Source organism: Lutra lutra, chromosome 4 (genome assembly GCF_902655055.1).
Source record: "Lutra lutra chromosome 4, mLutLut1.2, whole genome shotgun sequence".
In the NCBI taxonomy this organism is placed as follows: domain Eukaryota; kingdom Metazoa; phylum Chordata; class Mammalia; order Carnivora; family Mustelidae; genus Lutra; species Lutra lutra.
The window spans coordinates 9,897,678-9,922,697 of record NC_062281.1 but is presented as its reverse complement, the minus strand read 5'-3'; the positions used below and the strand labels follow the sequence as shown (position 1 = coordinate 9,922,697).

General features: G+C 49.1%; 1 protein-coding gene across 1 annotated transcript in view; it reads right to left on the bottom strand.

Moving 5' to 3' along the window:
* The window catches only part of OC90 (otoconin 90), a 35,220-nt gene continuing 10,200 nt past the window's right edge, over nt 1-25,020 (bottom strand). Inside the window, 11 exon segments of the mRNA XM_047723787.1 lie at nt 1-508; nt 3,177-3,283; nt 6,124-6,295; nt 7,385-7,501; nt 11,512-11,565; nt 15,431-15,481; nt 16,722-16,763; nt 16,919-17,047; nt 19,107-19,219; nt 22,261-22,435; nt 24,467-24,523. Of these exon segments, the coding sequence (XP_047579743.1) occupies nt 174-508; nt 3,177-3,283; nt 6,124-6,295; nt 7,385-7,501; nt 11,512-11,565; nt 15,431-15,481; nt 16,722-16,763; nt 16,919-17,047; nt 19,107-19,219; nt 22,261-22,435; nt 24,467-24,523 (1,352 nt within the window). The 3' untranslated portion in view covers nt 1-173.

Sequence of the window (25,020 nt, the reverse complement as noted above, 5' to 3'; positions counted from 1 at the left end):
TGGAGTTTTTATTTAGCCCCCAGTATGCACCGAAGGAAGTACAGAACACATTCCTGTGTGAGCTCACAAGCGTCACAATGCACAGGGCTCGCCGGCTCTTCAACCCTTGAGCCCCTGCTGAGGACGGGAGGACAGAGACAGAGGTGCAAAGAGGGGACAGTAATGGGAGGAACCTACTGTGGGGGGCGCTTGTTACTTTCTCCAGGGATCTCTCTGGGGCCTTGTCGCCTGGTCCCCACAGGACCAAGTGATTTTCCCAGAAATCTTCTGGTTCTTCTCAGGCCCTCTGTGCGGGGCATGGCCTCCTCGCTGTTCTCCTCGGAGCTGGAACCAAGGGAGGAAGCCGCAGGCGCCCCAGGCATGCCGTCTTCGCAGGACAGCTGGGGCCCCTGGCACTCTTGTGCACCCAGTGACTTCAGGCTTTGGTTAAAGGAGGCAGAGGCCATGCATTCGGCCGCCGTCTGGTCACAGGCACAAAGCAGTTTTGCACACAGGCTCTGCCCCACACCTTAGAGGACAAGAACAGAGAGTAGACATGTAATGCAAGGTGGCATGTGGCCAGCCTGACTACCCCTTCAGCCTTGTCCTTCCACCCACCATCTGGGAACCTCACAACATTCAGCGTCTATGATCTCCCTGCTGGGAATATTCTCACTTTCTCCTGGTGAATTCATACCTCTTTGTCAAAACTCCCCTTGGCATCCCCTCCTCCAGAAAAGCTTCCCTGAGCCCCCAGGGTAAGGGGACTACCTTCCTCTTGGGCTCCCATCAGATCCCACCTATGGCTCCTTCTCTCCAGCAGGTTGCATGTTAATGACACCGTGCATGAATCATCTGTGTCTGTGTTTACCTTTCGCTCTCGCTGGATGGAGAGCCTTGGTGGCAGAGCCCATGTGTTCCAAGCACCTAAGTCAGTCCTTGACCCCTATTTCCTGAGTTGGCACTCGGAAAATATTTGTTGGGCAGAACTGTTTGTTGGACAGAACTGTTAAATATCTTACTTCCTTACTTCTCTGGGCCAGACCTTTCCCCTTTGTCATATGGAAGTAGTTCTTGTGCAATCTATTTTAACCTTGCCAGATAAAATATGGGATGCCTGATTAAATGTGAATTTCAGATAAATATGTTCATGTAAGTATATCCATTTGGGGCATACTTATACTGAACAATTAATTACTTGTTGTTTATCTGAAATTCTAGTTAGTGTGTTTTTATTTGCTGGCAACCCTACCTGATTTCTTGAATGTTTATGTTTCCTGCATTGGGGGCGGGGATGGATGTCATCTGACTCAGATAAGTAATGTGTTGAAGGTACTTAGATATGCCTCCTGAAAATACTTTTCTTACCTGTAGTTTTCTATGAAGCTAGAGAAGTATTTGTTCCAACTTTTTTCCATCTGAACCTACCATGAAGTAAAATATCAGCCAGATTTTTTTTTTTTTTCTCAGCACACAGACCCTCTAAATTCCTACACTGTTGCCTTCCAACACAAGGAAGCTAAAGAAGGGGCGGGCAAATGTGGGGCCAAGAGCAGAGTGGAGACACACGAGAGCCTGCTCCCCCGAGCAGTTCTGGGCCTCGTGTTGAGACAGCACGGGGCAGGCTCTGCCCTGTTCTCATGACCCAGCACCGTGTGTGGTGCAGGACACTGTTCTGAGCTCACGGAGGGCTGACCTGGGTCCCTGGAGCCCCATCGGAGTTCAGACCCCCAAGGCCATGCTTCTGGCTTCCTTGAGGCTGCAGGGATAGTGAAAGAGCCTTCTTCAGCTGAGCAGGTGAGATCCCACGGCATGGTGACATCCAATGATGACAATAATCTGATCCTGTCACTTGTGGCTCTATACCCGTCCTGGTTCCTCATGCCCCAACAGTTCAAACCTCAGGTGATCATCTGGTGCCTGTCTAGCTCCTACCTCACCTGGCCACAGCCGTCCCCCAGCGCCCCTTTCTGTTCCTACACTGCCAGAAGTTCCCCCAAATGCCCTGGTTTTCCTCTTTTCCCTTTTCCGGGAACATCCACACCCAGTGTGGCCATCTGGGAACCTGACAATGTCTTGCAAGATCCCTCCTCGCCACCTCTTCCGACTGCTCAGTTCTTCAGCACCCTGTGCCCTGCTCTCCCAGCTCAGACCCCCTCTGCGGCTCCCAGGGCACCTGTACTCTCGTGAGCACTTCCACCCGGGATGAGAGCAGACACTTGCGCATCTGTCTGTCCTCTGGGCTGTGGGGCACTTGAGTCAGGGATTGTGTCTGATCAATGCCTTCCTAGTTCCCAAGAGAGGTGCGTGGGATAGATAACGAGTGAGTGAGTGCAGGAGCCATAAGTGACACGTGAGCACTGGGCTCCTGGACCTGACAGGTGCATGTGGACCTCCAGGAGGCAGGGAGGTGCCCGCTGATGCTGAGGGAGGGCAGAGGAAGGGAGGGGCCTCCGTGGAGGAAAAACAAGGGTGGGCACAAGCCCTCACAGGACTCTCACGACTTGCTCCAGGGAGCAGGGACTTTACGCTGCAAAGCCTAGAGGAACTGCCTCCACGGGCTGGACATGGAAAGCTGGCCCTGGGGTGCATGAGCTTGACGCTCGCTCCCAGGGCTGCTGGTTCTCAGACACCCCGCTGAGGCTCCAGGAGAGGGCGGACGGAGGCTGCGGGTCCACTGCCTTCAGCCAGGTCCGCTCCCTTTCCATGGAGCTCCTTGGGCGGTCTCAGGACAGGGCTTCCACTTTTCAGGGAGAGAACAAAATGCCATGAGAGCCCCCGGCACAAGGACTGGGTTCTAGGTCTGAGGCAACGTGGTTTTCCAGGCCCCACTCCCGCTCCCACCACCCACTTCTTTCTATAGTGCGACCTCTGCCGCCACCTCTGTAAAGGGAGGACTCGGTGCCTCCTCGTAGGATCCCTGGGGCGTCTGACTCTGTTCATCCATCTTGAGAGCTGCAGCTGGCACGCAGCAGGCGCACCATAAGCACAGTTTCTCTTGCTCCTGGTCTGCTCCTGCCCAGCTCTGACTTGGCTGCTGACTTAGCTCTCGGACTTCCGCGCCCTCGGCAGGATCGGTAATAAGTGTGCGTCGCGGTTAAGAAGAGTATTAAATCTCATTGTAGACGAAGACGTGGTTGGGGCAGCACTGGGAGGCCTGAACCCCATGTGATTCTGAGCAGGCCCCCAGCACTTACACGTGGCTGTACCGTCCACGCACAGCACTGGTGACCGAGGAAGCCTCCCGAGCAGGCAGCCCAGCCGCCTCACCTGCTCCACGCAGCAGTGATGGGAAAAACAGCACCTAAGACCAAGGAAAACCCAGCTGACGCAGGAACTCCTTCAAGGCCTGCCTCTCCCACAAACCCTACAGCAGGGAGAGAAGCCAAGGCCTCTGTTCTGGCACACACAGGACCACCATGTATGATTGTTTAGGTTGTGCACTTCACAAAGATACCACATCTAAAACCGTGTCAGCCACACTGTATGCATCCTACCGTTAAAAAAATTCTTTGTGTTCTTATTATGACTCTGTTGATTGCAAAGATGATTTGCATATTTATGATAATAATTTGCATCTGTTGATATGGAAAAAAGAGCCTTGAGAAAAGGTTACCATTTTTAGTTTACACGAAGGTACCAGATGGACTAGCAGTGGCCCTGCCCCCTCTAACCTTTTACCTAATAGAACGATTAATCTCACATCCATAGGGCACCCCCTTTGGACCCTAGCCTTGAGAGAGAGCAGAGTAATGACCTTGAGCATAAATAAAGAACAACATTTAAGAAAGCATCCAGCATGAAGCAGGGCCTCCGTAGCCATACAGGAATGAATCAGTGTCTTCCTTTATAGACAACCCCCATCTGGGCCTGGTAAAGCCTCACCGTCTCCACTGTGCCCAGCCCATAGATACCCAGAGGAATCTTGTGACGGCGTCAGCCCAGAGGAGCCGCCACTGTCCCCAAACCTTCCCACTGCCACTCATCCCATCCACAGATAGCTCTCACGTGGTGTCAGAGGCCACAGCCAGAGCAGGGCTCCACCATGACTGGCTGCCCTTTTGTAGAGTTAGTGCTCAGCCAAGAATCGGCTTCCCCTGTTGCCAATGTTGGGGGGAGCCCCACGACTGTGCCTGCCACAGTGGCCGATGGCTGGAGGTCTGCGTCAGTTGCACATGACCGCCCTGCTCAGCTGAACCACACATTCTGGTGCGTGCACCTGCCTGGGGTGGGTGGCGGTGAAAAATTAATCTCCGTGAAAATCTGAAGTCAGCAAGTGAATCCGAAATCACATATCCTCAAAAGAGCTTAAAAGTCACCCAAATTGCCCAGAATGTAAAGTATGCATGGTTTTGAAAAGACATCCCTGCAGAAAATGAGATCAATTTGAGTAACTCTTCCTTGGTCAATGGCAATGGCAATGGCTTTGTTTTAATTTTTTCCCCGTGGAGGTCAGGGAAGCCATATTGTAACTTAATTGCCTGCTGGTCAAATCTCATGTTTTTGTGAAATATGGCCAGTGGTCAGGATCAACCCCACTGTCTTTCCGTGGGGTTCAACAGGACACAGTGACTTCTGCCTAGAGTTTTACCTCTTGCCTTGTGTCCTGAGTGCTATGGTCTCAGGAGTATCTACACTGTTCCGAGAGTGGAGCCCACGTTGTCGAACTTCTAATGTAGACACACTTATGATTCCAGTGTGGTGTACACTCTGCTAAAATAGATGCATCTTCAGTGTCACCCAGCGGGAGCTAAGTTTTGAAGGTGGCCTGTGTAGCAGAGCCCCTAGCTTCCTCCCTACTGGATGCCATGTGGAACTTGGTCAGATGATAGGGCTGGAAGGAGGTGAGTGGCAAGGGGAGAAAGGCCAGGGAGGTGGGTGTCTGGGGGAGAGACACAGCCAACCAGACACCATCTGACCTGCAAGTGACATGCACCATGGTCCTGCCGTCCCTCCAGCCTGTATGTTAATGGCACCGGGCCTTGTCTTTTCCCTGTCTCCTGTATCTACGCTAGCTGTGGATTTTCCTTCAGCAACCCCACCATCCCAGGGATATGCACTTTGAGCGCAGAGCCCGCTGGCCAGGGGCCGTGACAGTCCCCACGTGCAGTCAGGCTTTACACCTATCAACTCCACCCACAGAATATGCCTGCAGCTCATGTCTAGGTTGGCTCCTCCACTGTTCCCTGTTTTGACCGCTGCATTTATGATCTTGGTGGTCTTTTGGTCGACGTGCCCGTCTTCTGCACCACATAGATCCTCTGGGGCACTGGCAGTTTGTTGCAAGCTGCTTTGTTCAGGTGTAACCTCATTTGTGTGTCTCCACCACCCAGCATAGGGCCCGGCACAGAGCAAAAGCTCAAGAAAGGTGGGTTGAGTGCACCTGCCTGGGGTGGGTGGTGGCTGGTGGGGCGGGTGCATAAATGAATGAATGGATTCACCAAGGCACGAGGTCACTGAAAATTCTTCCAAAAGTGGCAGATATAAAATTGAGCAGTTAAAAGTTATTGAGAAGCTGGGGCACTGGGGGGCTCAGTCAATTAAGTGTCCAACTCTTGGTTTTGGCTCAGGTTGTGACCTCAGGGTCCTGAGATCAACCCCCTTGTTGGGCTCTGCACTCAGTCCGGATTCTGCTTAAGACTCTCTCTCTCCCTCTCCTCCTGCCCCTTCCCACTGCTCTCTCTCTCTCTCTCTCTCTTTCTGTCTCTCGGTCTCTCTCTAAAAATAAGTAAATCTTTATTTAAAAAGTTATTGAGAAAGTAACTTTCATGTGGTCACCTGCAGGGCAAACTGGGTGGGTGTGCCAATTCGACATGTTGGTTGTTGCAGAATAGGCAGATTTGGGGTCTCCTGAAAGGTCTTTGTAGATGGACTCTCTTAGGGCCATCGGCAGTACTTGTGGTTAGAGCTGAAGGAGCTCTGGAGCACCACATCCACAGGTCAGCATCTGTCTGGCTCTGCGCCTTCACCACTGAACGAGTGCAGACAAGCCTGAGCCTCAGCTGCCCATGACCGTGAGCAGCAGCCCCGCGGGAGGCAGTGCTCGGTGTGAAGCCTGAAGCTGTCCCCACTGGAGAGGAGGGTTATCACCTCTCATGCGGGTAGCGTCAGCACCCCTGGCCTGCCACCCTCGCCCATCCCTACCTGTCCAGGGAATCCCTTGGCTCGCCTCGTCCTTCTTGCCCACAGTAACACCCATACGATTCAAATTCTTCTGGGCACCGGGATGTCAGACAAAAGAGCATCTCTCCAAGCTGAGGCATCACCCGTGTGTTGTCCCTACTTCCCAGGTGCAAGAAGGTGAACCTGTCACAGGCTGATCAGAAACAGGGCTGTCAGGAGAGGAGGGGACATCGGGACAGAGTTCACACAGGCAGGCAATGATCCAGATGGGTACTGATCATCCGAGGAACCCCGTGTCCTTGCCTCCATTGCCCTTCTGGAAAAACTGCTACGGGTTAGTCCCCATGTCTAACACCCTGTCTGGCATGGTTTGGCTTTCAGAGAGCATGTCTTCCTTGCCAGGCGTCTATGGCTCTGCCCAGACTCCTGATTAAATCCCCCTGAAGGGTGGGGGGCTGAGCGGGACCAGAGGTGCTCTTCGGCCACATGTGATTGCCGAATAGAGTGTGTCCCACTGAGGCCCTGCAGCAGCTGGCACCCTGGGGGCACCCTGGCCTGTGGACGTCTTGACTCCAGCAGGTTAGCGTACCCGCCTGGGTTTGCCTTCAGAGCCCTTGATTCTTCTTTCTCTACCTCCGCCTCTGCCCTCCTGCACCCTTTCTCCACCTTTGTCCCCTCCTCCTCTGCCGGAAACTTTGGCCAAGACTGGCTACATCCACTGTGCTGACCCCATGATCACAGGCCCAGTGGCGAGGGGTGGGGAACCAAGAAGCCAGGGACCTTGCGAAGGGCTCCCAGCCTAGCCTCCCTCTCAAATGCTGTCTTCTCCACCACTCCATGCACCAGCGGTGCATGCTGTGGAGGGCTGGCCTGGTACTAAAAGAGCCCTGCCCTGTGTCTGTAGCTCCTTGCAGGGCAGGGCCTCTGGTGGGGCCCCTGGCAAGAGGAGAGAGAAGGGAGAGGGAGTGAAAGCCCAGATATTTCCTTCTTTCCAACAACTTCATGTGCACGGTGCCAAGCTCTTCCTTTGGGGGCCAGTAAGAGGGTTGGCAGCATTCGGCCAGCGGGCCCCTTTCCCTGGCTCAGCAGGTGAGTGGCCAGAGGCAAGTCAGGTCCCCTCTGTGTCCCATGACTTCACCTGGAGAGGAGTGATCCCTTCTAGTCACACCAAAATGAAGAGGTCACAGTTTGACACCATGGCCTAAAGGCCTTTGTTACCTACCCATCCAGAGAATCTCAAGGCCGGGAGAGGACAGAGGCTTCTCTGCCTGCTCCCACTCACCTTTTCCAGTTGTTTCCTCTAGGCCACTTTTGGTGGATGACGCAGCTAAGCCCAAAGACTTCAAACCAGCCGGGACCATGGTTACTCCTTTTGTTGAGGCAGCAATCTCTGCAGATCCTGAAAACACACAACGTCATGGCTTATATTCAATAGGCAGTTCGGGAAGAGATTTGCAGATGGACACACACTCAAGCCCAAATGCAGATATTTCAGAAGAACAAAGTGTTAGGAAAGCATCCTCAATCTGGGCTTCCAGATGGGAGGGCAGAGTCTCAGGGATCCACAAATGTTACATGAGAATTTCCAAATACTCTTGTGATACAGAGAAGGAAACAATCAACAAAACTAAAACGTAGCCAATGGAATGAGAGAAGATATTCGCAAGTGACATATCAGAATAAGGCTAGTACCCAAAATCTATAAAGAACTTATCAAACTCAACACTCAAAAAACAAATAATCCAGTTAAGAAATGGGCAGAAGACATGAATAGACATTTTCCCAAAGAAGACATGCAGGTGCCAACAGACACATGAAAAGATGCTCAACGCCACTCATCATGAGGGAAATAGAAATCAAAACCACAGTGAGAGACCACCTCACACCAGTCAGAATGGCTAAAGTTATCAAGTCAGGAAATGTCAGGTGTTGGTGAGGACTCAGAGAAAGGGGAACCTTCTTCCACTGTTGGTGGGAATGAATACTGGTGCAGCCACTCTGGAAAACAGTGTGGAGGGTCCTCAAAACGTCAAAAATAGAACTACCCTATGACCCAGCAATTACACTACAAGGTATTTATCCAAAAGATACAAAAATACAGATTCAAAGGGGTATATGAACCCAATGTTCACAGCAGCATTATCAGTGATAGCCAAACTAGGGAAAGAGCCTAAATGTCCATCAGCTGATGAATGGATAAAGAAGATGTGGTGTATATACAATAGAATATTAATCAGCCATGAAAAAGAATGAAACCTTACCATGTGTAATGACGTGGATGGAACCAGAGGGTATTATGCTAAGCGAAATAAGTCAGAGAAGGACAAATACCATATGATTTCACTCATATGTGGAATTTAATAACCAAAATAGATGAACATAGAAGAAAGGAAAAGAAAGAAAAAGAAAAGAGAAGAAAGCAAACCATAGGAGACGCTTAACTATAGAGAAGAAAACTGAGGATTGATGGACAGGGGTGGGGGGGGCTGGGCTAGAAGGGGTATGCGTACTAAGGAGGGCACTTGTGATGAGCACTGGCTGGGAGTCACTGAATTCTACTCCCAAAACCAATATTACACTATATGCTAACTGACTAGAATTTAAATAAAAATTTAAAACAAAAATAAATAAAATGTGCTAAAATATTAAGTAAATGGAACATAAATATAACAAACACATATACATGAATACTCTATGATAAAGTTACATTGGGCAAGAGCCCCTGCTAGACCAGTTGAGTGACATCTCACGACCAGACCTGTCCCAGCCTATGTCATATTGACTACCACGCACCTGCCAAGTGGAGGCCTGGCATGGTGGTTACAAGTGAAGAGATAAGAATGGTGGAAAAATGAAGCTGACTCCTGGTGCTCAGTGATGTAGGCAAGCACAACCTGCCTCGAATTCCTGGGAATCCTGGAAGACCTTCTCACCATCGTCTGAATTAAGTGTCAGGTCCTCGCTGAGGCCAGTAAGGCTGCTGGGGATCGCTCCCTGGTGCTGTCCAGGTTTCCCTTTGCTCGTGTTGGCCCACCTGTTCTCTTGGCCAGAGGCAGTGACACCTCCAACCCTGTTTGGTCCAGCCAAAAGGGCCTTTGTAAGCTCTGCTCCACCATCTACAGACCCAGAACACAGGGTGAAGCCTGGGCATCTCAGGGACCCCTGACTGGCAGTCTCTCCCAGACCTACATATTGGTTTGATTCTTACATCCGGGTCTGAGTCTTTGCTCAATGCTCTGTTCCCTGGGGGGTGGGAGCAAGGCTTTAGTGGCCCTGTTGTTCTCTCAGTCCTCTGGGTCTAACATCATGCCTCACCTCCTCTCCAATCCCACCAGCAGAAACCCATGAATTGGTTTCTTTCTACCATGTTCCAGATTGCTGGAACCGACAGACACTTTCCTTGACCAGACTTTAGCCAAGCTCCTCTGGGCCCTCTTCTCAACCAGGCCTCAAACTTGGCCTATGAAAACTGCAAATTCGCAGCACAAACTATTTCATCAACGCCCTGCCCCTATGCTAGGAGACTTAGACCAACCCCAGCCTGGTTTCCCCAGGATGACCCAGCCTCCTGCTTCCCCTTGTCTTCCTGCCCAAGAAAGCTCAAGACAGCCCAAAGAACTTAGAGCTTGAGACCCACACTGACCCAACACCTGCCTTGCCTAAGTTTTCAGAACAGACCCCTGCCCCCTTTTTGGAATTTTCCCCTGCCTGGACTCTGCTGGAGTTCTGGCCTGTTGTCCACCCTCCCATTTTCCCTCTAAAAGTCCCAGTCCCCTCCATACAGATGAGAGTCGAACATGGTTACTCTACAGTCTCCCTTCCCTGCTATGGAAACCTGAGTAAAATCTGACTTTCCATCATTAACAAATGCCAGCTCTGTTTCTTTTTGAGAGAACTCACACAGTCAGTGGAGTGGAGCAGAAAGAACTCTGTTTTAGAGGTTAAGGCAACCTGAGTTTGCATTTTAGCTCAGCCACATACTAACTGTGTGACCTTGGACAGATCTCTCGTCTCTCTCAATCTTGATTTCCCCCTTTGTAAAACTATATTGATAATACTTGTTTTGGTGTTTGAATAATCCTTCTAGATAAATGCCTAGCAAGGAGAGAAAAGTCAAGAACAGCCCTTAGAATTGTTCAGTGAGTGTGAAGACACATCTGATTTGGTGTTAAAGACTCTCCAGGTGGAAAACTCGACAAGCAGAGGGAGCCCCAGAAGCTCGTGTGTGCTCCTTGCCAAATCTGAGTGTCCTTCTAGAAGCCCTCACCCTCTGAGAAAGAACTCTCTGGATTCTTGGTGCTAATCAAACATGAGACCCCCTACCTCATCCCCTTAGATGAGGGCATGCGGCATTCATCACTCTGCCTGAATGGCTGCCCCATTGGGGAATAAATTCCTCTTGCCCTCACTCCCCAAGGCTGAAAAGGTCACTGTGCACCTGAGGGCAAAGTTAGCCCAAGTCTCAATGCTCTTAGCTCTGATACTGGTCACCCATCACCATAAATTCAGTTAAGATGTGGGAATTCTGTCCAGGCCTGGTCCAAAACTGCCAGAGTGAGAGGCCAGCCAACTTGGTAGAAAAAAACACCACTTTCAATTTCCATCAGAGAGGAGAAGAGGAGAAATGAGCTACCATGGGTTTTTTCTGTTAACATGGTAGAGGTTTTGTTCACTTGCTTTTAAATAGTAGTCCACAGTATCAGCCATGGGAGAGAGGTATGAGGGTAAGTTGTTTCGATTTTTCTTTAGAGCAATTTGGCAACATATGGATACATACGTATTGCATGGATACATGCAATGATTACACCCTCTGTGCAGTAATTCAACTTCTAGGCATTTATTGTGACAAATTAGAAGTGGATGGGTATAAAGCATATATCTATTTATAAGAACAAATGTTGGAAATAACTGGCTCATGCTCTATGGTATTCCACACCAGAAACCATGGTACAGCCACCACTAAAAATCATGTTATAGAAAGATATTTAATGTCAGGGGAATATCATCTCATTTTTTAGGTGATACAGTTCAGACTACAAAGCCATGGTGCCAAGTGATCTCTAGTGCATTTGAATCACATTCATGGTATGCTTGGCAGGCAGGAGACGTTAGAAGGGAGCACCTTCAGATATTAGAAGTGGCTATCTGTGTAACATGGAAGTAGAGGTGATTTAAATAGAAAACAAAACACCGTTTTCCATATTTTTCTAAATGCATCTCTTTATCAGGTAGGCTTCCATTTCTTCGTACTCATGGATCTACATTTTAACTTCATTTGTCTACTTTGGGGGGAGGTGGTATAAAAGTAAATTGGTGTCAATGATTCCTCCATGTTTTAGAACACACTTGAGCTCATAAACATATAGGGACAACCATTGTGTGCTGGTGGGAGAAGCCAAGTGTGCTTACCTGGAGGGGATGTGGTCCTAGTGGCTTCTGTGCCTTCCTGGCCTTGGCCCACTTCTGCCCACAAAAGAAAAGAGACAGGGTGAGTGTTGACCCCAGCCTGTTCCACCCCTATGTTCTGGAGCAGTTCTCATCCTTTGGGCAAGGAGGCAACATTGCTCTGCCCCTCGTCACCTCCCAGGGTTGCTTGGTGATGTCAGGGTCACTGCTAAAACAAAAAGACTCCCCTCCCCAGACACAGACATGCTGGAAAAGGCAGCTGTAGCCTGCTGGGCTAGAAGCAGGTGCATCTATGAAATACTTTAGGAAAGCAGACATCTCTAGAGTTTAACAAACAAACAAAAAAATTAATCACATCTCTTTTTGAACAAAGAGAAACAAGGCAATAGAATTGTGGATTCTAGTTCCTTGCTCTGTGGCTTCCAAAAGACTACTGAGCCCTGGTTCTTGGTAAAATGAGTCTGTTGTTTAACTGTTATTAGGCTCCTACAATGCTGTAGACTGAATGTCTATGTTTCCCCAAAATTCATTGGCTGAAACCTAATCGTCAGTGGTCTTGGGGCCTTTGGGGGATGATTGGGTCATGAGGGTGGAGGCTTCACGAAAGGAATTTGTGTCCTTATGAAAGAGCCTCCACAGAGTCCCCATGGGATGCAGCAAGATGGCGGCTCTCTATGAATCAGGAAGTGGGCCTCGCCCAACTTGACCCTATCAGTGTCTTAAGTTTGGACTTGCAGCATCTAGAAATCATGAGAGAGAAATTCTGTTGTTCACAGGTGAGACAGTGTGTGATATTTTGTTGTAGCAGCTAGAACGGATGAAGACATACTATATGCCGGATATGGCATTAAGCACTTGGCTTGTACTAACTCAGCAAAAACCGTACGAGTTAACACCAGGCTCACCCCTTATTCAGAGTTGAGAAAGGGGACACACAGAAGACACAGGTCACTTGTTCATGGAGCTAGGAAGTGGCAGAATACAAACCAGGGGTAAGGTGACCCATCCTAACCCCTGACCATCCTAACCACCGAGCTGGGGTGCCATTTCTCTTCTGACTACACCACAGAGAGCTAGCAATGGTAACTCCAACAGTCTTGGAGAAAGGAGGAACTGCCTTAAATTCAATGTGTCAAAGATCAAGATTATGATGGTGTTCTGTGGAAATCAGGCTTACAATTTATTGATGATGTGGACACACAAAAATGTTCCAGCAAAGAGATAGAACCTCAAAGGTTCTAAGCCAGGCAGATGGTTCTCTTCAAAGTAAAATGCGCAGGTTGATTACTAATGGAATCCTATGCTGTATTACCCCCAGGCAAATGACTGCCTCCTTCATCTGTTATATGGGCCTCCTAGGGCCAGGGGGAGAACTCAGAGGATATATGAAGGGGCTTAGAAACACCAGCCCACCAACGTTCTCCTTGGTGTCCCTGCCTCTTTTTTTTTTTTTTTTAACATTTATTTGACAGACAGAGATCACAAGTAGGCAGAGAGGCAGGCAGAGAGAGAGGAAGGGAAGCAGGCTTCTTGCTGAGCAGAGAGCCCGATGTGGGACTCAATCCCAGGACCCTGGGATCACGACCTGGGCCAAAGGCAGAGGCTTTAACCCACTGAGCCACCTAGGCGCCCTGTCCCTGCCTCTTAATCGAGGAGTTCACTTGTTTATTTCTTCATTCTTAGTAATTGGTAAAAAGTTATTATGAGTGATTTATGCTTATTAATAAAGAATCCATTGTTATTCATCACCATAAGCAAAGTAAATGGTTAAGTCACTTCTGATGACATCCTGGCCTAGATGTTTTCAAGTACAAGGTTGTTCCCTGTGAGTTACTACCGTATCATGGAGACAAAACCAGTCTTGCAGCCTGAGGTGAGGTTTGAGACCAGTCCAGCAGGTGTCATGCTGGACCACCTGTAAATGTTAACCTCCCAGAGCCTCAGTGTTCTCCATCATCTGAAAAGTAGGTCTCCTGGTATTTCTTCTGAGCCCCGTCAAAGTGATCATCAGAGCCAAACATGTGTATTGAGAAGGCATGTCTCTACTGGATTCCATGCTGTGCTCCTGTGCAGTCTGTCCTGCTTACTTGTTCTGGAGGAACTGGTCAGTGGGCGGCACTGGTCCCAGTAGCCACTGTGGAAGGAAACCACTCCACTGCAGTTATCCACCCAGCTCAGCTCATAAGCCAGGCAGGGGTCCCCTGCAAACAAGACAGCTTTGGGACTGGGGCCCCAGGAGAGTTAGCCCATGGCAGTCTGACGAGGAGCAGTGATTGACACTTCGGTCCTGATTCAGTGACAAGGGGCCAGATTAGCATAAGGCCGATATTTGGGTGATGAGACCTCTCTCTGGGGGAAGGTCCATCCTGTTCCTTTGCTAGAGCTGGTCCACAAGGGAGCACAGCTGAAGAGGGTGTTCAGCTTAGCGGTAAAGACACACACGGCGGAGCCCTTGAACCTTAGCCCTGCCACCCAGCTCCCAGTCTTGGACGCTTTCTCCAGCTCCATTTACCGTCTCAGTGTGGAGGTTATGGCAATGATTTCACAGGGTTGTGGGAGCAAGAAATGAGAGCACATATTCTAAGTTGTCCAGTGTCCTGGATGTGACTCAAGACTGCATTGCTGTGTTTTACTGTCACGCCAGAATTTCTGAAGAAGATGCTGCTCCAGAGTCTTCCCATGTTTTCCCTCATTTAAGCCCCTGCTGCCCTGAAGGACCCCATCCCTTTCCAGGGGTTGGTCCCCATGGCCCAGCCCTCGGGCTGTTTTTGTAAATGAAGCTTCCTTTGAACACAGGCACACCCACACAGTTACGGATTGTCATGGCTGTCCTGCTGTGATGGCAACAGGGGTCATTGTGACAGAGACTGTCCACAAAACCCAATATACTTACTTTCTGGCCCATTACACAAAAAAATAATTGCTAATCCCTGCTGTCCAAAATGAAGAAACTGAAGCTTTGAGAGGTTGATCCATGCTTCCAGAGTCCTACAGCTGAAAAATGGGAGAGGCAGGATTTCATCCCAAAGCTGCCTGAGTCCAAAACGTAACTGTTTCATTCCACCATGGTGAGAACAATCACGAGCCCTATTTTTCCTTCATAATTGATGTTCGTGCCTGCTTTGAGGTGGCCTCCTTTTCTGGAGGGCGTTGTGGGCACTGCTAGGACATGGGTGTGAGTGTGTGTGTGTTGGGGGACAGATTTGTCCTCAGTTTAGGACGGAAGTGGCCACTGTGAATCCTGCTGGGAATGGCTGCTGTGCAGGCAGGGCATATGGTGAAGCTTTGGCTTGCGTAGGTGCCATTTCTTTTTCTTTTTTTTTTTTTTTTTTTCATGGAGTCCAAGGCACAGGCTGTCCGGGAGTAGTTGGGGATGTGATGCCCTTGGACATGGAAGATAGCCAGGGAGAAGCTGCACCATGAGCCCTGCTTCTGTTCTCAAAGCAGCAGCAGAGGAGAGAAATACACACACTTCTGGGGAGGTGGTTGTGCAGAGGGATCTCCTGGAGGCATAGGGTTGCCAGTCTTGGCAAATAAAAATACAGGGTGGCTGGTTAAATTTAGATTTCACATGAACAACCAATTGCCTTTTAGTATAAGTATATCCCATGCAACTTTTGGGCCATACTTATGCTAAAAGTATTTGTTGTACATCTGAAAATCACCTTCAGATGGTTGAGGATAAATGTCTTGCCTCTGGCAATTCTCCTGAGGTAGGAGTAGGGGTATGGGAGGAAGCAGAGCATGTAGAGGAGAGATTTGGGGGTCAGAAGGAACTAAGGGTGGCTCTGGAATGATCTCGGGGCAGTTTCAATAAGAAGCCGGGCAGGGGGCATTTTAGGGAAGCTAATTCCAGCCAGTGGGCTGATAGTACAATCAAAATGCGGGTATTTGGGTTACACACTGGTCCCCTTGTGCTCACCTTCTCCTGAAAGGGCCTTTGCACTGGGGTCTGTGAGCTCCACAGGAACCACTGAGAAAGCAAGCTCCCAAATCAGTGACTGATGGAACACAGTGTCTCAGCCAAGCACCACGAGTCCCAAAGGACAGGCTGGGACTGCTGGACCAAGGGAGGAAAGGGGCCATGAGAGGTGCTGCCAAACTAGAGCTGCTGGTTCTGTCTTGGGATTCCCTGCCCCTCATGCATCTGCTGGGTTGTGGGGTGTCCAGCAGGGCCCCAGCTCAGGAGAGACTCCAGCTGGGTTCTGGCCAGGGAGGTGACACTAACAGACCTAGGCTGTGGCAGTGAAAGACCTGCAGACCCTGAGGGTTTGTGGCTGTGGAATAGGACATCCCTACTTGGGAAGACCTTTGTTCCAAAGGGAGGCAGACAGCACAGAATAAAGAGTGCCGGACTCAGAAGACACATAGAGGTAGGACACGTACACACACTCCTACTCACGCACATACACACACCTGCACTAGCACACACCTGTGCCCTCCCCCCTACACACACATATTGGCTTCTTTTTCTTCATATCAGCTTCTTCAACACATGCTGCAGCACTGGGTAGGAGACCCCAGCCCCAGGGAAGGAGGAGTGCTCTGCCAACATGCACCTAGAACTTTCCATTGGGATTGAAAGAGAGTTTTAACACTGGTGTACCAGGAATGACAGGCAGAAGAAGAACTCTCACATTTTCCATAAGATGTCTTAGAGTAGGAATGATCACTTATTTCAGTAGACAGCTATTAAAAGCCCACCCTGTCTGGAAAGGAGGCACACAGAAAACAGCTTCTCCTTCAAGGAACCCCCCCATGGGGTCCAGGCTGCTCTCTCTGTCACAGGTCCTGGAAGGCAGAGGAGGGAGACAGCTGGTCTGCTCCCAGGTGGCCTTGGTGGCCAGTAGCTCAATCAGCTGAGAGAGGACTTTCTCTGTCAGAGCACTAGACCTGGTCCTGGTCACACCGTACACCAGGGTTCTGACCATAGAGCAAGAGAGGAAGAATGGGGGTCTATCTATTCATTGGATTAAATGCACACCTCTTCATGTAACAAAGAACAATGTTTGCATGAGGGCGATTTGCTGTTGGATGGGTGAACTGGGATTATCAGACTTAATGGCCTCCCCTTGGCCAGGGAAAGGCAGAGACATTGCCAGTGCTGTGGGTCATGCCAACAAGCCCTGCAGAGAGGGGTGTATCCACCGGCCTCCTCTGTAAAGCAGCCCCGCTGTGGTGCAAGTAAAAGCAGCTTCCCTAGAAGACCTTACCTCTGGGCAGAGGTGTCGTCAGCTCTTCTGTGCTGGTTGTCTCTGCAAAGAGACACATTGGAAAGCCTGTTTAGAGCAGCGGGTCTGGGGGTGTCAGAAGGTGTAGGACTGAAGGTGCACAGAAACTACGCCCCCCATAGCAGCCCTTGCCCCGGATCGTCAGCCCCACTGCTGAGGCAGGGCCCGGTTCTTCCCACCTGGAGGCTGAGCCACACAGAAGGAAGTGTCCAGATGGTTCAGGGAAGAGTTGATCCGGAACTGAGCCAAGCATTCTATGGCAGCCTTGTTGCAGGCACACAGCAGGTGCTCACAAGGGTCCCCAGACTCTGTGCATAGGGCAAGGGCAGAGCAGAGCAGATTGGAAAATCTCATTTGGAATCCCAAGAGGTAATGCAAGCTCCTAAACTGACCCTGATCTGCCTGCTGAGGTTGCACTCCTTCTGCAGACGTCGTCCTGTTATCCAGCTTGGCTCCGTGAGCTTTGGCTGCATAGACCCAGTCTGGGAGTGGTGCCCACTCCTTACGTCACACTCACACCCGACACTTCAGGCCATCCTATTGGCTCTACTTTCCACCTCCACACCACTACAGCTCATGCCCAGGTTATGTCAGTGGCCTCCCAGCTGCTGCTGTCCACTCTGAGGAGCCAGAACGAGCCTTCCAAGACTCAGGGCAAACCATGTCTTTTGGGGGTTTCAAAACCCTCCAACGACTTTCTAATCAATGTAAAGCTGCTGTCCCTGTTCTCTTTCCCACCTCATCACCCCCTTTCTGACCGACTGTCCTGTTTCCCAAGCATTCTGGGCGCCTTGAGCCGAAGGGTGTACGTACCTCCCTACTAGCCATAGGCTTGCTTCCGCCTCACGCCTCAGTCTTTTCTCCCTGGGCATGTGCTCAGGGAGGCTTCCCCACCCCCCTCTCTCTCTACCTTTCCTCTGGCTTATTTTCCTCCACGGCTCTTGTCACTGTCTAACATACTCTAGCCCTCTGCTATTTCCAGTGTCTGGCAGCCGGGAGGAGGTTTCAGAAGGCCAGGATTTCCCCAATATCTAGACAATTGTCTTGCACAGTATGTATCTGCTGGTGGATGGCTGGCTGGCGGGCTGGAGAGATGGGTAGGTGGAACTTTCACTATATGTTCACCAGATAGTGATCTATGCCCATGCCTCTCCTCACCTTTTTCCCAATGTGCCATACTTCAGCCAGTCCTTGCTACCTGGACTTTGGGGTCAGTTGAACCTGGGCTCAAACCCCGACTTTACCACTTAGCAGCTTATGTGCCTTTAGGCAAGTTATTTAATTTCTTTGAGTTTTCCTGTCCTTATCTGAAAACTGGGACTAGTGACCCCATCTCATAAGATTGTTGGGATGATCGCATGTGCTGGGTATAAACACTATGGCACATAATAGGTGTTCATAAAGGTGGCTCTCATAGAGCATCCCCAAGGTGCCACGTACCTCTTTCCTCTGTGCCTTTGTCTCTTCAAATTCTTCTGCTAGGATTGCCCAGAGACACAAAATAAAATCCCTCGAATCTCATGGTGAGTAAGGTGGTGAGAGCTGAGATTTGCATCTATACATGTCTGATTCTTTCTTTATTTTTTTTAATACATGTCTGATTCTTACAAACAGCAGCAACCACAAACCTAATTCATCCATCCCTGCCTCTCTTCCACTCCCAACACTGACTTCTTCACAAAGGCCAGTCCAGGTGTTAACAGTTTTACATTTAGCATTGTTTCCATTTAACAAGTGTAATGCAGTTTTACATTGAAGCATTGTATAATTTTTATGACAAATCTCTGAAGCAGGTTTTCTCCTCCCCATGTAGAGGTTCCCACTTGTTGAGTAAGTGCTCCCATATCACACAATGTATCAGTAGAAAACCATCTGCCTCCCCAGGCTCCCAGGATTGCTGCAGTATAAAACTGTAAATCACATAACCTGCCCACCAACTATTCTTTTTTTTCTTTTAAAGATTTTATTTATTTATTTGACAGACAGAGATCACAAGTTGGCGGAGAGGCAGGCAGAGAGAGAGGAGGAAGCAGGCTCCCCGCGGAGCAGAGAGCCGGATGTGGGGCTCGATCCCAGGACCCTGAGATCATGACCTGAGCCGAAGGCAGAGGATTTAACCCACTGAGCCACCCAGGCGCCCCTCACCAACTATTCTTTCATTTCAAAAAGCATTTATTGTGCATCTACTCCATGCAAGGTACAGATGTCACAGATCCAGCCCTCATGGGGCTCAGAGTATAGGTGATAATGTCCTTAATGGCTGTGATGATGACAGGGGACCCTGGGAGCCCTGGGTCTGGCCCAAGCCTGGGATTCCTGAGCTGTCATTTCTCAGCCCAGTCCCTAGGTATACCTGGAGATGCTCACCACATGTGATCGTCTTGCTGACGCAGTTGACATCTGTGCTGAGCTTGGCAGGGTCTTGGAGACAGTCCATCTCAGCGGCCTCTTCATAGCACCTGCGGTGCTGGAAGCAGCAGCTGGGGCAGGTAGGGGAGGTCAAAGTGAGAGTGGGGGGAGGGTTAAGAGAGGGGAATCTGTGATCATTGTGTCTCTGGATGATTCCTGGCAGTGACCTGTTTCAAATAGCACTCTCATGCACGCACACACACACACACACACACACACACACTATTCGACTTATATTACCTACACAGCAGATGTTATTATCATTATGGGAATTTACATCCATGGAGACAGAGACTTATAGGGCTCAGCAACTTGCCAAGGTCAAAGTCCATCACAGAGTGAGGCTGACACTAAAATGGGAGTCAGGAGGCTCTTGCAGGGCACACAGGAGGTCAGTGGAGACCAATGTAAAGAAGAACCAATATACAGGCTGGTGATGGCCTTGGGCAAGCTACTCAATTTCTCAAAATACCAAATTTTGGGAGATTCAGGAAAACATTTATATAGATCCTGCCCTGAGGCAGGCACTCAGTAAATGATAGCAACTATTGTTTGAATCTGGTTCAAGGTGGAAATGGCCAGTCTTCCAGGTTGTTGGAAATCTGCACCCCATCAACTGAACTGTGAAAAGTCACAGAAATTGGATGTGGCTCATCACTCTGCCAGTTTGGGGCCATCAGTACTTTCACCATTCAGACAGTGAATTACTGCTTCATTTCTTTGACTTCCAGGTTGAAGAGGTATTCTAATAATTAGAGAAAGTGGTAAGGGAGGACCTGAAAGGAAATATATTCCCAGAAATGGTCCTGGCACTCTGCTCCATTCAGATCACCCTATCTCTTTCTGAATGTCAACGAGCTGGGGTCAAGAGGCAGTTTGCTTGTGGAAAAATGCTGTTTTGATCCACAGGCAACTTATACCCTTTCTTGGAGATGTGGACATGGGTGAGATCTATTGCCTGATTCCAAACCCATTATCCCTGAGCAATCAAGGATATATCCCTTTTTATTCAATTAATTAATTAACTTGAAAAGCAATTGGTGGTTGACTGTCTAGTCAGTCAGTCAATTTGCTGAGTTCCTACTATGCCCCATGCTATGGTTCATGATGCGGGTCCAAAGAAATAACATGGTGCAGAACCCCCCTTAGAGGACATTAGGTGGAACAGGAGACAGACTGTGTGTATGCACTGTCCTATGTGGCAGGTACAGGACAGGGAAGCACAGGTGTAGGGGGAGCATGGAGGTTGCCCTGGTGCCTTGGGTGCAAGGCGTTCAAAGAGGGCATCCTAATGGGGAAGTTCCAGGGCGGATAAAGCGCTGTCCAATCTATTACAAAGGACACTGGGCTATCCTTTCCAGTTCTATGAGAGCACACCTTCCATCACACTGGCTTTGGGCATAGGTATCACAACAGTGAGGCAGGGCCATGGGTCCGAGTACAGGGAGATATGGGTTCAAATTCCTGCTTTCCTACTGCTGCTGCTGGTGCTGCCACTATGGCTGAAATTACTGTTATTACTACCATTACTATCACTACTACAGTTCTGCTAGTACTGCTACAACTGCCACTAATACTGCTGCTGCTGTTGCTATTACTACCATCACTACTACTATTACTATTAATACTACTACAGCTACTATGATAACTGTTACTGCTGTTATTGCTACTATTACTTCTACAGCATTAATAATATTTCTACTATTGCTGCAAATACTGCTGCTGGTGTTACTATTACTGCAATTACCACTACAGTTAATATTAATACTACTATACCTACTATGATAACTGTTACTGCTGCTATTGCTACTACTACTACTACTACTACTACTACTACAGTCCCACTATGACTACTACAATGACTGTTACTACCAGTGTCGCCATGACCTACTATAGCCCTACTATTCCTGTTATTGTTGCTACCAATCGCTAATACTCTCAGTAAGTGAACTCAGTAAGCCAGGCAGAGTCCCAGTCACTGTACTGTATACTTAGTCATTTAATCCTAAGTAATAATTCTATGAAGATGGTTTTATTCCTCCATTTTACAGAGGAAGAAACTGGAACACAAAGAAATGATGTAACTCGCCCAGGGGTCACCCCATCTGTAAGGAGCAGAGAGCCGGAGTTATAGGGTCATAGGTAACACACTGTAACACAAGATTCTTTCCAATTTTTCCAACTTACCTTCCCACTGCCAGCATCTATTTGCCAGATCCTTGCTGACACTCGATGCTTCTCAGATTTTAAATTTTATTGCTAATCTGATGTGTGAAATTGGATCTCTTGTGTTAATTTCCCCTCCCTGTGAATATTGAGGGCACACATCTTTACTGACCCCTTCTATCTTCTCTGTATTCCTTGCTAGGTGTTTACCTTTTTAAAGTGGGGATAGTGGGAATAGTGGGGATAGTATTCTGCTTATATTAAGCACAATGTTCAAATGTTATGTGCATGTTTGTGGAAAATTAAACAGAAACCTGCATGGTTGCTTTATCTCTGGTGACCAAGACTGTCTGAATAAAGAACAATTCTGTCATGTTTAGGAGTCACCAAGGAGCTTGTCTGAAATTCAGACTTCCAGGGTCTAGCTAGATGTAGTCTGAGTCGGTGGGTCTGGGATGTGTCCCTAGAATCTGCATTTTAAAGATTTTGTTTATTTATTTGCCAGAGAGAAAGGGAGAGTGAGACAAAGAGAGAGTGCAGCAGGGGAACCACAGGCAGAGGGAGAAGCAGGCTCCCTGCTGAGCAAGGACCCCCCCCCCCCCCAATGAAGGATTAAATCCCAGGACCCTGGGATCATGACCTGAGTCAAAGGCAGATGCTTAACTGACTAAGCCACTTGGGCATCCCTAGAATCTGCATTTTTAGCAAGCATCCAGGAGGTTCTGACCCTGGAGAGCCCAACCTGGAGAAATCCTACACAGAAATTCTGCATATCGGACACACCCAGTATATGCGAAGATCACAAAGTACATTGCACTTTGAAGCTGAGACCACCAGTCACCCCGCAGGTAAGGAGAATCAAGACATGTCCTGGAAGATTTCCACACCTATGCTCTGTCCAGGTCCCAGCCAGGCCTCTGACAGCTTACCTGTGGGTGTGGCTCACCTGTCAGACTCGTCCACGGGCAGCCCCTCCATCTCAAACCTGCAGGCACAGCCATAGTCCTCGAAGTCCCGGGGGCAGAGACCAGCCACACACTTCAGACCACTCACAAACTGGAGCAGCGCAGGGAAGTTGGTGAAGACAGCCTGCAGCCAGGTGAAGTGGGAGCCCAGGCAGTCTGTGGAGAGAGGGCAGCAGGGAGGGGACAGCAGTTGGGGACTGGGAACCAGGTTCGAGGAAGGAGCCCCTGTGTCTGGGACTTCCCACACCTCAGCAACCTACTAAACCCCTACTGTGTACTCACAGCCGTTCTGGACAATTGAAGGGAGGCGGGTTTATAAACTGTGGTCCCTGTTGGCTGTCCCCCTAACAAACAGTCATTTAATCATCGTCCCTTCTCCACAAAACTGAAAGGGACTCAGGGGAGGTGAGCCTCCTCCCTAAGTCCCTGTGGATGTTTGACACATGCTCATTCTCAGCTGGTCACGCTAATCCCAGCTTCCATGACAGTGAGTGGCCTGTAACTGAGCATGTGACCCAGATCTGTGTCAACTTAAGGGGAAGTCTGTTAGAGGCTTTTGGGAATTATTTCTTTCATAATAAAGAATAATGGCATGTAAAGAGATCCTTCTGAGCTACCCCTTTCTCCTTCCTTAAATATGGGTAAGGATATACTGGCTGGGACTGTAGCAACCACTTTGCCACCACGAGGCCCCGAGTCGAACGTTGAAAAGCCAGCAGGCTTAGCTACAGCAGTGAGGAAAGAATGAGCCCCCTGGGTCCCTGATACCGGCATTGAATTACTGCACCAATCCTGGTGCTTTCAGCTTCTGTGAGATAATTAAATGTCTGTTATTTAAGTCCCTATGGGTCTGCAGAATGGATCCCAAACGATACAGTCCCAGCACTGGAGAACTATAACCCCCTGCAGGCAGAGAAGGGATACAGACATTAGTAATTTGGACCCCCTACTGTGTGGCAGAAACTGAGCTATGTGCTTAAAATAGCACAATGGTTAAGATTGTTAATGAGTCATGTTTTAGAAAACATTCACTTGGTCCACCACCCCATAAACTTTATGTTATCCTGCAAGGCAGGTGCTCTTTGGTCACTTCTATTTCACAGATAAGGAAACTGAAGGTCAGTGATCTGCCTGAAGTATCAACCAGTGGTGATGATTTGCCCTAAACAAGAACGCTCTTGCAAACAAAACTGGCAAGAGAATGATTTCCTGTTTGCTTTTTGTTTTTGTTTTGTACTTTAAGCTGCATGCTCACCCTCCCCCTTCTAGGCCTTTCTGACCGGAGGACTGTTAGAGGACTGTTAAATGCTAACGGGGTGACCCCACAGCTTTGATTCTAATGCACGGGGTCACATGTGGGGGAGCCTGGAGAGGTCAAGGACTGGTTTGCAAAGACTAGTTTCAGTCAGACTGTTCTAGTTTTTCCTACTCCATTCAAACTTCCTTTCCTGTGTTTTATTTCCACATAGCTTAATCAGAAAAATGAAGAAATTATTCTGTACTGAAGGAAAAAGTCACTCTAAGGGGTGTGTGTGTGTGTGTGTGTGCGTGTATGTGTGTGTTTATATAAATATGCATTTTCATTCAAAAATGTACGGGGCACCTGCACTTAGTGACCTCTGGCCAGCACTGTCTAATCCAACAACAGCTCGGTACTCCTTGCTCCTGTCAATCCTGTGACAGCCTTACTTGGGGGCCACTTCTGGAAAGCAATGATGGGACACATGCTGGTCACATGATCGATACATAATTGAGAAATGGAATACTTGACACTCTGGCATTCTTAGGCTTTATGTATGTATATTTTATCATGTATATGTAGTAGTTGGGCAGAAAAAATCCAACAACTTTGGTAGAAGGGACTAAGAGGGTCTGGAAGGTCTGGGCACAGCGGGGAGCTACCCCCTTGTGACCTCTGCTGTGCAACAGGGGTACCTTTCCCTTCCCAGTCAGGTTGTGGTGTGGTCGGGACCAAGGAAGTCAGGACTATGAAGGTGCTTGGCAGCTGGGTGACTCACCCTGCAATAAAAGACACCACTCCTCTCGTCAGACCTGAATCCCACAGCTCAGAGTTTGCTGGGGTGGTGGGAGCAGGGGAGCCCAAGGCCCTAGTATTTGCTTAGATTTCCCACGCTCACCCCATGCCCTGACACCGGGTGGATAGAAGCACTTTAGTATTTAACTTACCAAAAATGGCAGCCACACTTTCCACATTTTTAAATACCCCAGCGAAGGATGTGATATCTAAGTGGAAGGTAGAGAAAACAAATCAGAGAGCTGTGGTTTCTCCCCTCCCCTCCCCCCCCCCGCCCTGATTCCTTGCTCTGCCCCACCCCTGTGAAGAGTATCCTTTCTCTAAGGATAGATTTGACCTTAGACTAACTTTCTGGTAACACAGGTTACCATGGAGACCTGAGAAGATGAGCCCGGAACTCTGTTACCAGGCAACATTGCTCAGTGCTACAAAGGACCCCGGATGGTAAGGTGTGTCTGGCCTTGGCAGGGACCATGGGTGAACTATAAACACCTGGCAGGAAGTCATTGTCTGGGGGCTCCCTTAGTGTGATAACTCTTGCAAATGAAGCGTGTCTTTTCTGGGCATCCCAGAAATCATGCCTATGAAACTGTTACTAGATATACTAGTTCCAATAGAGACAAGCTTCTAGGCCAGGGTGGGTCTTGTGACTGCCCCATGGGAGCCCCATCCCCATATCCCGGAGCTGCTATCTGGAGGCAGGGAG